This window comes from Panthera onca, chromosome B2, assembly GCF_046562875.1.
Source record: "Panthera onca isolate mPanOnc1 chromosome B2, mPanOnc1 haplotype 2, whole genome shotgun sequence".
NCBI lineage: Eukaryota > Metazoa > Chordata > Mammalia > Carnivora > Felidae > Panthera > Panthera onca.
In genome coordinates, this window is record NC_138343.1 from 41,886,773 (window position 1) to 41,901,287 (window position 14,515).

At 46.9% G+C, this 14,515-nt stretch overlaps 1 protein-coding gene across 2 annotated transcripts; it reads right to left on the reverse strand.

The window, feature by feature from the left end:
* Positions 1-818: 818 nt before the first annotated feature.
* MRPL14 (mitochondrial ribosomal protein L14) lies at positions 819-14,467 on the reverse strand. Of its 2 annotated transcripts, none has more exons than XM_060615625.2 (3): positions 14,347-14,467; positions 3,542-3,620; positions 819-1,298 (listed from the first exon to the last, which is right to left on the reverse strand). In XM_060615625.2, the coding sequence occupies exons 2-3, from the start codon at positions 3,610-3,612 to the stop codon at positions 932-934; spliced, it is 438 nt and encodes a 145-aa protein (XP_060471608.1). In that variant the 5' UTR covers positions 3,613-3,620; positions 14,347-14,467; the 3' UTR covers positions 819-931. The 2 variants fall into 2 exon arrangements, with proteins under 2 accessions (XP_060471608.1, XP_060471609.1); XM_060615626.2 differs by lacking the exon at positions 14,347-14,467 and adding an exon at positions 14,231-14,340.
* Positions 14,468-14,515: the final 48 nt, after the last annotated feature.

Here is a 14,515-nt window from a genome sequence, read left to right on the forward strand (position 1 = left end):
TTAAGGGAACTAAGGGAGACCCCCCAAATCTCCCTGAGAAGATCAACAAACAAATGGGACCCACCTACATAGGCCCAAGATTAGGTCATCTGCAAAACCTAAGGGCTCGTCCATTCCCCCGGCAGTCAAGGGCAGAAGCTTTCTACTGAACACAGAGGAGTGCTTCTGCTCCCTAGCAGAGGGTACTCCACAGCAGAGAGAGGATTACCGTCTGGGTTCCATCGAAGCCTGAAGGCAATATTCCACTAGATTAAACAAGTCCCTCTGCTCTTTTTCATGCTAACCCTGTAATCCCCATAACCATTTAACATCTCAAACCCTCTGACACACAAAAAAATTTCTCGCTGGCAAAAAAATAAAACAAAATAAAATCTTGCCTGGTTAGAAAGTGACAGAGTCCGGGGCGCCTGGGTGGCTCAGTCGGTTAAGTGGCCGACTTCGGCTCAGGTCATGGTCTCGCGGTCCGTGAGTTCAAGTCCCGCGTCGGGCTCTGTGCTGACCGCTCAGAGCCTGGAGCCTGTTTCAGATTCTGTGTCTCCCTCTCTCTGACCCTCCCCCATTCATGCTCAGTCTCTCTCTGTCTCAAAAATAAATAAACGTTAAAAAAAATTTTTTTTTAAAGAAAGAAAGTGACAGAGTCCAAGTGCACATGAATGAATTGGCATTTGGTTTATACATCCATTCTCCAGAGCTTGACAATCCTGGATGGGCTCATAGGCTACTTCCTGCAAAGACCGCCATCTTGTGTGGCCAGACAAGGGTTGGCCACCTTTTAACTGCTTTGGTGCCATTTACCTCATGACTACATCCCAGAAAGCTCAGGAAGGAACACACAGGAAAAGGTTTATTTTTTCACAGGACACTGTTCCCTGGCATGAGGCCCCAAGTTCCCTCCCATGAGTCCCAGTGCAGTTAGTGGCCTGGCCACTGCTCACACAAAGTTCTGAGCAATGGCCAGCACTTTGGAAAATTCACCTTCCCTCTGGCGCAGGCTGGTGGGGATGGGTGTCTTAATTCGGGTCCCCACAGGGTTCCCATTGTCCTCAATGAGGACCACATTGTTAGAGTCAAACCTGGGGGTCATCCGGGGACCAGGCATGCGATGCCCCACAATGAGTGCCTTTTTCTTCTGTCCCTTGATGGCCAGCAGTATCCGGTCACCCACCTTGCCCACCCCACTCTTGTTATAGACGTGGATGCAACGAGGAGGGCGATGGTACGGGGTGTTCCCCAGGGCACTGTTGTCCACCACACGTACGCGCGTCATCTTCTGAATTGCATCGAGGCTCCCAGTGGTGCTAGGGAAAGAGAAAAAATGGCTGAAGTCTGTATCTTTCCTGGCCAGGGTGCAGAGGCCTCAGAGGGCAAGGCCTGGGAGAGATCAAACGTTAGCAACAACATGCTGAACAGAGCAAAACCCAGGGCCCTGACAGAAAGTCGGGTTCTTGTGAAGACTTCTCTGTGACCAAGACAGTTTCCTCACAGTCAAAAGCTTCTGCTGCCAGGTCAACATCTCAGCTTGGAGGGGTTTTAAGGAGAACCCGATTCTCTGTTACAACAATCTTCATGGCAACCTAACTGAAAGCCTTTAGTATTCAAAAGAACTCTTGAGGATTAAGGGAATATTTTACAGGCCAGGCCTCACCCATTACCTAGCCTGCAAAACCTGCTCCCCCACAATACACCGATTCCCAAACTTCCCATCTGTGTGTTGCTGGGAACTAGACAACATGAGTAGGTTTGCTAAGGGGGTCCCCTGACATAATATAGGAGAAACCAGAAATAAGTCAAGGTAACAATCTTTTGTCTCAATGCATTTGCCCCACTAGACTGGAATTGGTTTTAAAGAATACCTATTAAAGGCAGACAAACTATTATTAAGCAGTCAGATAACAGGTGGATTTCTATTTTCCTGAAGTGCTGGCATTGTCCCGGGTAATCCCAGGCTCTCCCCTCCAATTCCACATGCTTCCTCCAGGTAATCTCATTGGTTCCCTCTGCTTCCAACTAGTAAATTTCATCTCCGGCCCCACTTCTCGCCTATACTCTAGCCCTGCATTCACTCCAAGCTCCCCGCAACGTGTCCTACTGATACTGCAGGCTCAATAGGTCTCACAATGACCTCATCGTCTCCCCTTGCAAACCTCCCCCTGCTGCCATATTTTCTTTCTAGAAAATGGCTTCTCCAGCCCCCAAGCCATAAACCTCTCTCTCCATCAACACCCTGGCTGCCAAGTCCTATTGCCACTACCTGCAAAGCCCCTCTGTCCCTTCCCTCCAACCCCACCAACACTGTCAGTTCCACAGCTTTCTCTCTTGCGCCAAGACTGTTACATTAGTGTCCCAAGTGGTTCTGTGTGCCTCACATTGCAGACCAAGGGCTCTCATCAGAACATTAAACTGAGGCCAACCCCCCCACCCCCACCACCACTTAAAACTGTACAGTGGTCCACCACTGTCTACACTGTCGACAGTCTGCCCCCCCCTTACCTGCTGAGGTCCACAACCTCTTCCCATTGACCAGAGTGACCTGTGCCCTCCGGGCACACCATGCCTCTTAGCCCTCCCTGGAGGCCTGGACGGGCCTACTCCCACTTCCCTTGTGGGAAGGCTGCCTCCGCTCTCCCTTCCCCCTCCTCGTCCATTAGCAGCTCCTGTCTCAAGCCATCCAAAGCACCGTACAAACCTCTATTATTATACTGGTCACATTTCCTCAGAGTTATTTGTTTCCAAGTTTGCTCCTGTGGCCAACTGTGAAGACTCTTTCAGGACAGGAAGCAATTCTTATTCATCTATGACCAACCCTAGGCACAGTGCTCAGTAAACGCCAGGGAGTGAGTGCACGAATGGGGACAGAAGGCACGTTTGCCAACAGGAACACACCCAGTGCTCTGCGTCCTGGCTTAGCATCTATAAGGAGGGGAGGCTGTCATACTTCCACCGTGCCTGAGTTTTGGTAGTAAGCATGTAACTTTTTAAAAAGAGATTCCAGGGGTGCCTGGGTGGCTTGGTCGGTTAAGCGTCCGACTTCGGCTCAGGTCATGATCTCACAGTCCGTGAGTTCGAGCCCCGCGTCGGGCTCTGTGCTGACCGCTCAGAGCCTGGAGCCTGTTTCAGATTCTGTGTCTCCCTTTCTCTCTCTGCCCCTCCCCTGTTCATGCTCTGTCTCTCTCTGTCTCAAAAATAAATAAACGTTAAAAATAAAAATTAAAAAAAGAAAAAGAAAAAGAGATTCCATTTTTAAAAGAAAAGGTTTTCATGCACTGGGGGAATGACAAGGTCAAGAAATGTCAGAGTCCAGCAAGGACCGAAGTTACATCTACCGTAGGCCACTCCCTACTCTACCTCCAACAGCAAAGTCACCTCCTTACCAATCCTCTTACCTGACCTGACCAAACCCCAGCCGCTCTGGCCCCTTAAGCTTTCCCAGATGCCAAGCCTACCTCTCTGGGTTCCCACTCCCTTTCGAGTCATGTGATACCCAGCCCTGATGGGAGGTTTACTCAAAGACACAGCTTTTAGAACCGAATGGGAAAGTTACCTGAAACTGCGCTGGCTGAGGGCTCTGCCTGCACGGGTGAAGGGGCACCAGAGCCCAGCAAAGAAAGCCATGGCAAATCCTGCAGGAAAAGAGGGGGAAAGGGGTTATTTCTAAGTCAGTGTCCTTACTCAGAGCCAACCTGCTGGGGACTCGTGTGGGAGGTGGTACTTCTAGCATAAGATCATTAGTCACTAAATATAAATCTTAGTGGTTAAAAGATACACAGATGATTAGGTGGAACTCTAGCTCCAGTTTTGCTGATTCATATTCTCACTGGGGTCAGAGAGCTGGCACGGCCCACAGCAGTTCTTGCTATAATACAATAGCACAGAGGATGCCTTCCTGGTTACAGACTTCCATCGGCAGGAAGAAAGCAGGAATCCTCTGGTACACAACCAGCCAGTGACCCCTTCCCAAGTCCTCCACAGAGGAGAGCCTACACACCAGTGCCTCTGACACTCCTGTGTCTCCTGAAACCAGAACTTTTACTCCCTGAAAGCAGACTACCTGACCAACTGCCAGCTTGTCTTGTCACCATATCACCTTTCCCCAGATATAAAAGCCAGAACACCTGGATAGCTCAAGGCTAGTCAAGTAGAGCCAAAGGATGCCCTCGCCATGTCACCGACCAAAGCCTCTATCTGGGTCAGTCTCCCAAACAACAATATAACACAGAAAAATTACCTGCCCCACTCTACAGCTGAAAGCCGTGTTTGGGACAACAAGGTGGAGACAGAAGAACAAACACCAACCCCAAACCGACTCCTCCAACTTGCAGAACCCCAACCCCACAGCTCCCTAGCCCCAACAAATATGGCAGCCCCAGCTGCCTGCAAGACCTGGGCATCAGTTAGGGGTACGTTTAAGAAAATCCTATAGCCAGCCAGCAATTCTAGCTGCAAAACATGCCCGTTCTTCTATCCAAATATTTGACTACAGAGGGCCTCATCGAGAACTTTCTGCTGAGAAAGGCCTCTACCACTCGAGTATTTACACACAGCCTTCCCTCCTGTAACTTCAAAGCACCTCAGATAAGATTTTATTTAACAAGGGTGGGAGCGGGAGCCACTATTTACTTCCACAGAAACATCTAGACACTCCAGAAATGCTTATTAACTACAATTTAGCCTCAAATTACAAGCTTATTCTCCAGTGTTTTCCTTAAGACAACCCAGAAAGCATTGGCCAAAATGTAGTTATGATCAGAAAATTAAATGCAAAGAAAGGCAGCTAACTTCTAGAACTACTAACGTCTGACATACCGAATCAAAGACAATCAGAAGAGGCCAGCTTTACCTTTACAGCTAGGTGACCCTGGACAAGGAACTATGAGCTTCAATTTCCCCATCTGGAACACCTACACACAGCTGGTCATGAGATAAGCCATGAAAAGGACAGAGCATGGGGGAGCCTGGGTGGCTCAGCTGGTTAAGTGTCCCGATTCTTGACTCTGGCTCAAGTCATGACCTCACAGTTTGTGGGTTTGAGCCGCACATCAGGCTCTTTACTGATGGCACAGGGCCTGCTTGGGATTCTCTATCTCCCTCTCTCTTTTCCCCTTCCCCACTTGTACTCTCTCAAAAATAAACAAACATTAAAAAAAAAAAAAAAGATGAAAAAAACAAAGGACAGGGTGCCTGGGTGGCTCAGTTGGTTAAGCATCCAACTTCAGCTCAGGTCATGATCTCGTGGTTCATGGGTTTGAGCCCCGTGTCGGGCTCTGTGCTGACAGCTCAGAGTCTGGAGCTTGCTTCGGATTCTGTGTGTGTGTGTGTGTCTGTGTGTGTGTGTGTGTGTCTCTGAAGCCCCACAGCTGGCCATGGGCAGAACCAGAACCAGAACCGGGCCCAGCTTCAGCCCAAGGGTCTTCCCACACACTGTACAGCTTCACTCTGCCATGCAAAGCTCACTTCTCAAAAGGGAGCTTAGGGCAAGAAGCAGTTTTAAGGGTCATCTGGTCTTTCTCGGTTTTCTTTCTTTATGAAAATTTACCTAATAGTTAAAAGCATCAGGCACTAGACTAAGTGCTTTACATTATCATCTTCTTTAAGCCTCACAAAACTATAAAATAGGTATTAGTATCAGCCTCATTTTACACATGAAGGAATGAGGCCCTGCGAGGTTAGATAATTTGCTCAAGGTCACACGGCCAGGAGTGACAAAATTGAAATCTGAACCCATGCTCTTACTCAACAGTTAACGTGGTTTAACTTTAATTTTACTATTAGTATTTTTCCAACTGTTAAATCATCCCCATTCCATCACTGGTATCACATACACATTTTACTCATCCCCAACCCAATGCTTGCTGAATCAACCGAACTATATAAGCACCAGGTGAAAATTATTCACTTTAATCCAATTTAAGTTTTTGAGGACAATGTGTAGTGTAGGTGGCAAGAAGAGTTCCACACTCTGAGCAATAACTAAAAATTGGCCTAAAAAAAAAAAAAGGCTCTGAAAAGCAGTCCGTCTGGTCCAGGCGGCGGCTACCTCCGATCTCAGCCAAGCTTTCCCATCTGACGCTGGCGGGCCCTTGTTCTCACTCCCAGGGAGGAAAGAGGCTCCTCAGCTCCTCCACAGAACCCTCAAGATTAGCCCAGCACCACCCACCCACATTCCCTCTCCCGAGAACTGCAACACCCTGCCTCTTCACACCGCACCTCTTCCTCAGTGACACTTACGTTAGTCCCAGGGCTGCCGAAGTGCTGGGGGCTTCCCAGAACTTTCCCGACTTGGGTACAACAAACCCACGACTCAAGGCACCTCTCTAAAATCTGCAGGGCAGCCTGGGCACAAACCCAAAGCCAGACCTCCTCTCCGTGCCTTGCTCACAAGCCGCCCCCACAACCTATGCCCAGCTCTGCCCAGCTAAATCTGCCCTAGTGCCAATCGCATCTCCCCCAGGCAGCCTTGTGTAAAACCACAGCATCACTTGCTACCCCTCCTGCACACCGAGGACATCTGGGGATCCTGTGCCAGAGGAACTCTCACAGCGCCAATGTTCACTATCCAAACTCAGTCACCGCATAAATTTAGATACTTTTTTGAGATAAGGCTGATAACCCTTAACATTCCAGTCCTTGCTACTCTCCAAAACTCAGAGACTCTGCAGAGATCTTGATAACATGGCATCTGAACTCACTACAGGAATTCAGGGGTCATATAGACTCAGATCACGAGGATTATATGTACTGCCCTCAGACACAGGAGTAATACATTGACATCTCCAGCAGGTACTTCCATTTTCACAAGAAAAGGTCCAATTCAAAGACTTTTCACTAGCCCTTCAGTGGATCTGATAGTGACCTCCACACCCAAAGGACTTAAGACATCAAATGGACAGCAGTAAGCATTCCCATGAACTTGAAAGCACACAAGAACCAAATATATTCACTTATTGTACACGTGTCCCTTATTTCTCAAAAAAAAAAAAAAAAAAAAAAAAATCTGTGGTCCCCTCTACTCCCACCCCAGCAGGTCTTGATAGAATAGGAGTGCAATGAATACCTGTTGAATAAAATAAATGAGGTGGCCAGGGCACCTGGGTGACTCAGTTAGTTAAACGTCTGACTTTGGCTCAGGTCATGATCTCGCAGTCCCTGAGTTTGAGCCCTGCATCCAGCTCTGTGCTAACAGCTCAAAACCTGGAGCCTGCTTCGGATTCTGTGTCTTCCCCTCTCTCTGCCCTTCCCCCAAGGGCAAATTTTTTAAAAATTTTAAAATGAGGTAGCCAACAGAAAGAGAGACTCCCCTCACCCACGGCTCCACACAGAAGGAAATCCAGACCCTGTAGAGCTGTTATCTGTGTATCAGGAACCAGGACATCACATGCAAACATGCTTTGGGAGAACCATGGTGCTAGTCATGGGAGGATTAGCCCGTGCCATGTATACCAGCCCCTGGAATCATCTCCTGGGCCTAGTGCCTACAGTGCCCACTGTGGAAAGGTCCCTCATCCCACCACTAAATAACTGGTTCGGATCAGGCAAGAGTAATAATGGAAGCAGCAATTTACTTCAAAGCAACTCCAACTGACCCTGATGTTATTTCCTAGCATAAATCCATCATGCAGACACAGCCCTGATTCACTTCAGTCTATATATAATGCTTTGTTTCACAAGCAATGTCACTCTGAGTCTTGTGTGCACAGGAAACTAACCCCAATGATATTTCCTCCTCTACAACACTCTCACTCAGAGGCCAGCTATTCGGAAGACTCCAGTGCCAGAGATGGCTTTTCATGCCACTTCCTGGTCAGCACCAAGTATTGCCCTCCAGGTTTAGAGTATGAATCACAACCTCTCCAGGGAGAGGGGGATGGGGGAGCAAGAGAAGGAAGGAGGGAAGGAATGAAAGAAAGAGAGAGATTACTTAATAAAATCCAAGAATTGTGCTCACTTTCCATCCTGGTTTAGCTTTAAGATCTCCCTTCGGTTTTGGAGGCCAGGGAGGGCCAAGCAGGTGAGTATTTTACTTAGCATGGCCCTATAGGTCCCATCAGAAAGACATTCAGTGAGGGCAGGGACCTGCACACTCAGAGGGCTCAGCACAATGTATCCAAATGGAGTTCACTAAGTATCTGTTAAATGAATACAATTAATCTACAATTGCAATTAGTTCCCCTCCAGTCCCAGAGAGGCCCCATGCTGGGGTTGGGGGGGGGGGGGGGGTCTTTCTTGTGCCCTTCACTCTGGCTCCTAGTGACTTGGGGAAGCCTCCAAGACACAATGAACATGTTTAGCTAATTTTAACACATAGAGACTAAGCTGGAAAAGCAGACAGAAAAGAGCCTATACCTCTGGTGCTTTGTGGAAAGCAGGAATGTACCATTCCTTGAGCAAGGAGTAGCAAAATGGTATACTTAGTGTCACAGGTACATGTTATATATACATATATATTTATTTATTCATTGTTTCCACCTGAACAATTTCCATCTTTAAGTGCCTGGCATGTTAGGTACCATATAAAGCCGTCTAAAGAGGAACGGACTCTTAAGAAAAGAGACAAAAATAAAAAGTTCAGCACAATCACATAGGCATGTTCAAAGGACATGTCAGTAAATGAAAAGAAACACATACAAATGCAAGGCCCAGCCACAAAAAGGAAATACACCTACCGTAAGGATAGAAATGTCCTTCTTAATTAAAGCAGGAAAAAGGAGAAACTTGCCGGCTTCCAGGAATCAAAAAAAGGACTCCCTGACCTATCATGCAGGAGTCCCTCCCATCTCCTGCAGATCTCACCCCAATCTTTCTGTACCAATAAGTACTCCTACTTGTTGCTTTAAAACTCATTACTGTTTTGTTGCCCAATTATTCTCTTTTAGGAAATTTTGTGGGTTTTTTTTTTTTTAACCTCACACAAGTATAACATGCTACAATTCTCAAAGTACTTTCATAGATCATTTTGTTGGGTGGTTACTTTTTTTTTCTTTTGAGATTTTATTTTTAAGTAATCTCTACACCCAACGTGGGGGGCTCAAATTTACAACCCCAAGATCAAAAGTTGCATGCTCTACCGACTGAGCCAGCCAGGAGCCCCTGGATGATTCCCTTCTTGAGCACTGAACAGAAACATATAGACAAATGATAAAGAGCAACAGTCTGTAAGGGGTTGACTCTGTTAAGGGTTTTGAATAGTTCTGGGGGCTCAGTAAAGTACCATTTTGCAGATAAAGAAATGAAGTCCAAAATGCTAAGCAACTTGTCGACTGTCCAAGGTCAGAAAGCTGTTTCCACTGTACCCTACACAGCTAAGATGCTGCTTTAACCATTAATAAACTTCACAGAAACAAGCATGCCACACAGAGGGCAAGCGCTCTTTCTCCTCTGTCAAATCTTTTAAAACTCGGAAATTAAAAAGCTGTCTCTTCATAGGCACCTGGGTGGCTAAGTCAGTTAATGGTCTGACTCTTGATTTTGGCTCAGGTCATGATCTCACAGTTGTGAGATTGAGCCCTGTGTTGGGCTCCACGCTGCGCTAGGAGCCTGCCTAAGATTCTCTCTTTCCCTCTGCCCCCTCCCTACTTGTGCTCTCTAAAAAATAAAATAAAATAAAATAAAATAAAATAAAATAAAATAAAATAAAATAAAATAAAATACAATACAATACAATACAATACAATACAATAAAATAAAATAAATAAAATAAAGCTGTCTTTTCAATAAATATCTACACTACACCCAGCCCAGATTAGGACCGAAGCTGAGCTGATCTGATTCACTGGCCAAAGTGTCAGTTTTCCCAGCATCACTATCAATAAACAAAGCATCCCTCCAAGGCACAGTGGGCTGTTTCTACAAAGGCTACCAGTGAGGACCCCATTTCTCAATGTGATTCACAAAGATAAAATGTTTCCAGGGTCCTCGACCTAGGCTTGTTTATTTATTTACCTTATGCTCCACCCTGTTACAAAAGTATTTAAATAGTGGTTCTTGGGACGCCTGGATGGCTCCGTAGTGGCTCAGTCCATTCAGCTTCCGACTCTTGATTTTGGTTCAGGTCAATTCACCCGATGGAGCCCCCTTGTCCTGCATCAGGCTCTGCGCTGACAGCACAGGCTCTCTCTCTGCCCCTCCCTCTTGTGTGTGCAGGAGCACACTCACTCTCTCTCTCTCTCAAAATAAACACTAAAAAAAATAAAATAGTGGTTCTTTAATGTATATGACAATTCTCAATTATTCAAGCTGGTTTTTCAATATGTGGATTTTATCTACTCTAGACTTGCTCCCCCTCCTTCCTGACCTCACTGGTGTGCAAACACCTATAGTTCCAGAAGTAAGTTTGTAACAATCTTGGTTTGGTCAAAACTCAGAAAAACCTGTAAGGCAAAGTTAAGTCCTACTTAATCAGTTACATACTTCCCTCCCATTAGTACCTCTACTGGGCCAGTGGCAAGGAGCCAGGTTTATGGAACTGTCAGTTGGGCAGGCCTGCAGTAGAGAAAAAGAAAAGCCTAGGGGAGCCCCTGGACTCAAAGAGAGGATGCTGCTGACGGAAAGCATATCTCTTCCACCCTCACCCTCCCCTGGAATCAACCTCTCCAGGCCTCAGCAACTCTCTGTCAAGCAGGGGTCATAGTGAAGAGCGAAGAGGCATGGAAATGAAAATGCTTTAGCGGGCCTCATGAAGAGGGTCATCTTAAGCGGGGAATCCCTCTCTGGATTAACCAGTAAGGACCAGGTCTGCACTGTAAGCAGTTTGTTTCCCAAATGCTGACCAGGGAAAAGAGCCTTGCTCCCTGATTCTCAAGGCAGCACTATGGGTATGTCTTTTAATTAATTGATTAATTAATTTTAATGTTTATTTATTTTGAGAGAGAGAGAGACAGAGCACAAGCAGAGGAGGGGCAGAGAGAAGGAGAGAAAGAATCCCAAGCAGGTTCCACGCTGCCAGTGCAGAGCCTGATATGGGGCAAGAACCCACGAACCACGAGATCATGAGCTTAGCTGAAACCAAGATCTGGACACTCAATCGACTGAGCCACCCAGGTGCCCCTACATTTTTTAACGTTTGTTTATTTTGAGAGAGAGAGAAAGAGAGACAACACAAGTAGGGGAGGAGCAGAAAGAGAGTGAGAGAGAAAATCCCAAGCAGGCTTCTCACTGTTAGCACACAGCCAGACATGAGGCTTGATCTCACAAACAGAGATCATAACCTGACCCAAAATCAAGAGTTAGACCCTTAACCAACTGAGCCATCCAGGTACCCCCCACTATGGGTCACTCACTCCTAAAAGTGTTTTTCAGCTAAAAGTAAACATGGAAAAGTGCTCCTTCCCTTTTCTAAAGACATAAATGATTTTTAGAAAGTTTTTGACAGGGGGACTTTCCCACTCTGAGTTGTGTTTCAGGAATAAATAATGAGCTAACTGATGTGTTAATAAGAAAGCATATTACCAGGGCGCCAGGGTGGCTCAGTCGGTTGAGCGTCCAACTTCGGCTCAGGTCATGATCTCACAGCTTGTGGGTTTGAGCCCTACGTCAGGCTCTGTGCTGACAGTTCCGAGCCTGGAGCCTGCTTCAGATTCTGTACCCCCCTCTCTCTCTGCCTCAACCCACTCACATTCTGTCTCTGTCTCTCTCAAAAATAAATAAACATTAAAAAAATAATAATTAAAAAAAAAAAAGAAAGAAAGAAAGCATATTACCTCACCCAGAGCAACATTTCTGGAATTTGAATCAGTTCTCTCTTCCAACCTGGTTGTCATTGCTAATACACATGTAAAATCGCACAACGGTGAGGTACAACCCAAAGAAAACCATCAGCCTCTAAAATGAGGGCTAACTCATAACCTCTAAAAGGAAGGCTAACTTGTAACCTGATTTTTGAGACCTTCAAAAAGAGACCTTTGGGGGCCCCAAGGCCCCCCGCCACACAGCCATAATAACTATCCAAGTAACAAAAACAAAAGGAAAATCCATTTTCCCCAGCACAAAATTGGGACAAAATAGGTTTTAAAGGACTTTTACATCATCTAAGATTCTAAATGTCGAGGAGAGCCTAAATAATCATGTCTAGCACCCAACAGAGTACTACCCGAAAATGGACTCCATGCAAGGTTTTTATCCCTGACATTCAGGAGCAATAATAAAATGTTTTGGCCACCATTTCTTCATGGATTCCACAGCACATTTGATTCAATTATCATTTCAGGCTTTTTGAAAAGTTCCTTCTTCTCTCCAGTAATATGTGGTTTAAAAACCTTAATTAGGCACAGGCAGAAATAGACCGGGAATCCCCCACATGTTCAGATTAAGAAATAGTAATACATAGGGGTGTCTGGGTGGTTCAGTTGGTTAAGCATCCAATTCTTGGTTTCAGCTCAGGTCGTGATCCCACAGTTCATGGTATTGAGACCGGCATCAGGCTTTGCGCTGACAGCCCCAGGCCTGCTTGGGATTCTCTCTCCCTGTCTCTCTGCCCCTTTCCCCACTCATGCACACACGCTCTCTCTCCCTCAAAATAAAGAACTAAACTTACAAAAAATAGTAATACATAAGAAACACCTTGTAGTGATCCTCAGAGATCCACTTCCATGACAAGTGCTATTTGGCAATGGATCACACCAGCTTTACAACCATAAAATCAACATCATATGCAAAAAATGTCCATAGGAAACACACCCAAGAAGCTCTAAGGGTTAAATGAACAATTCCATCCGTGAAAAAACAAAAACCAGAGCACACCCCCTTTCATCTAAACTCCTTGCTCCCACTCAAAACAACTCCCGGAATCCAAACTTACAAAGACCACCAGGGAGTGTACCAAAGACAGGTTCATCCTCCTTTCTATCCTTCCTAAGTAAACCAATGTACTTCCTACTCCAACAAAATGCTTGTTCTTCAACTGCATGTATCTCCACGAGTGAAGAGTAAATTGTCCTTCTTCTTGGAAAGTACCTCTCTCAAGAGACACAATCTGCTCTTTACTGTACGTTCCCAGTGTGCTGAGTCCTTGTGTACATTTTCAAATGACTGAACACTCAGGCTGAGGAAGGAAAGGCAGCAAACAGGAAGATAAGGGAGACCAATCCATTTCGAAGTTTTCTGTGACACACAAAGAAACACATGGTATTAACACTTGACACATTCACATATGTATGAATGTATGTATACCTGAAGCAAGTGTCAGGAAACAATACTTGGTCTTACTAAGTAAAATGAGCCCTGATGGCTTCTACCTTTTTTTTTTTTTTAATGATGGCTGTGATCCACTAAACTGGATTTCAACTAACCAATGGAACTCAGTTTGAATGGGAGTTCAGTTTGAAATGCAGTAAATTGAACCTTACTGTTGCATTCCACAAGCTTTTAATGATCCCTTTAAAAAGCCAGCAGACAGCAGAGACAATGACCAATCACAAGAACCAGACACAACCAGGTAAGCAGTGCCCTTCCTCTGTCCAGCAGCCCGGGTTTAAGTATCTCCCAATCTCCCAGCTTTTCCCAGGTAACCCAACATGACTCCATCATATGCCCTTTTGTTACCCCGTTTATAAATTCAGTCCATTCAATCTCCCAGGATGGCAAAGTTCATTTACTGCCCAGTATGGAACGCAAAACTTCCTTTTTGTTCCCAAACCTCCCTCTTCAAGCCTGAAGGGAAGATAGAGCCTTCCAGGAACCCAAAATTCAATGAAAAAGTTTGTACTCTGCGTGCCTTTGTGATCTATTTGCGTAGGTGCTATAAAAGAGGATACACACGGCCTGTCTGTTCCCCCCTCTCTCCCCCTCTCTTCATCTTTCCAGTCTTAATCCCTGGCTGATGCAGCCTCTGGTGAAATGAGAAACCAGGGAACCCCCTGGAACAGGGGGGAGCCACTCATCGGCATGACAGTGAAGGCAGTGGACTCACTCTCCACACCACAGAAGCGCCTGGCAAACGAGTCACAAAGTCATCTCAAGAGCCAAGCTGGAAAAGGGAAGGGAAGACAAGAGAAGCAGACAAACTCAAGGAGCCGGGGCTGGGTAACGGGCCGGAGGCCAACTCGCCAAGGCTGGACCGCAGCCCGCCCCTCACCAAGCCAGCCCCACATCCCTGGGAAGGGCAGGTGAGCGCAAGCGGGGGTCGCGGGGTGCAGAGACCCCGGGAGCCCCCGCGGCCCTCGGGGACCGGGGTCAGAGGCCTCCCCTCCCCACTCTGACCCCTCCCACTGGCCCTCTGCCCCCAAGGGGGCCCACTAACCTCCCACTCCGGCTTTTCCCCGTCCACCCCGAGGAGTGCGCCTTCCCTAGTACAGGGGAGAAAGGAAGCGGAGAAGGAGGAGCGTGACGCCCATTCCCCCAGTCACAGGGTCGTACCGCTCTCGCCGCCCCGGAATATCCCGCGGCGGGCCTCTCTGGCCCAGCGCCGCCTTCCTCCCCCACGCGGCCTCTCCACTGCGCCTGCGCGCCCGACCCAGCCAGGCGAGCGCCGATCTGAGAGTGCGCGCGCGCCTTGCGTGTTCTGGCGTGGGGGGTGGGACCTGTG

Coding starts and splice junctions, on each gene's coding strand:
- MRPL14 (XM_060615625.2), bottom strand. CDS start 3,612: ATGGCTTTCTTTGCTGGGCTCTGGTGCCCCTTCACCCGTGCAGGCAGA. Junction 1,299..3,541: donor CTCAGCCAGCGCAGTTTCAG/GTAACTTTCCCA, acceptor CTCTTTCCCTAG/CACCACTGGGAGCCTCGATG.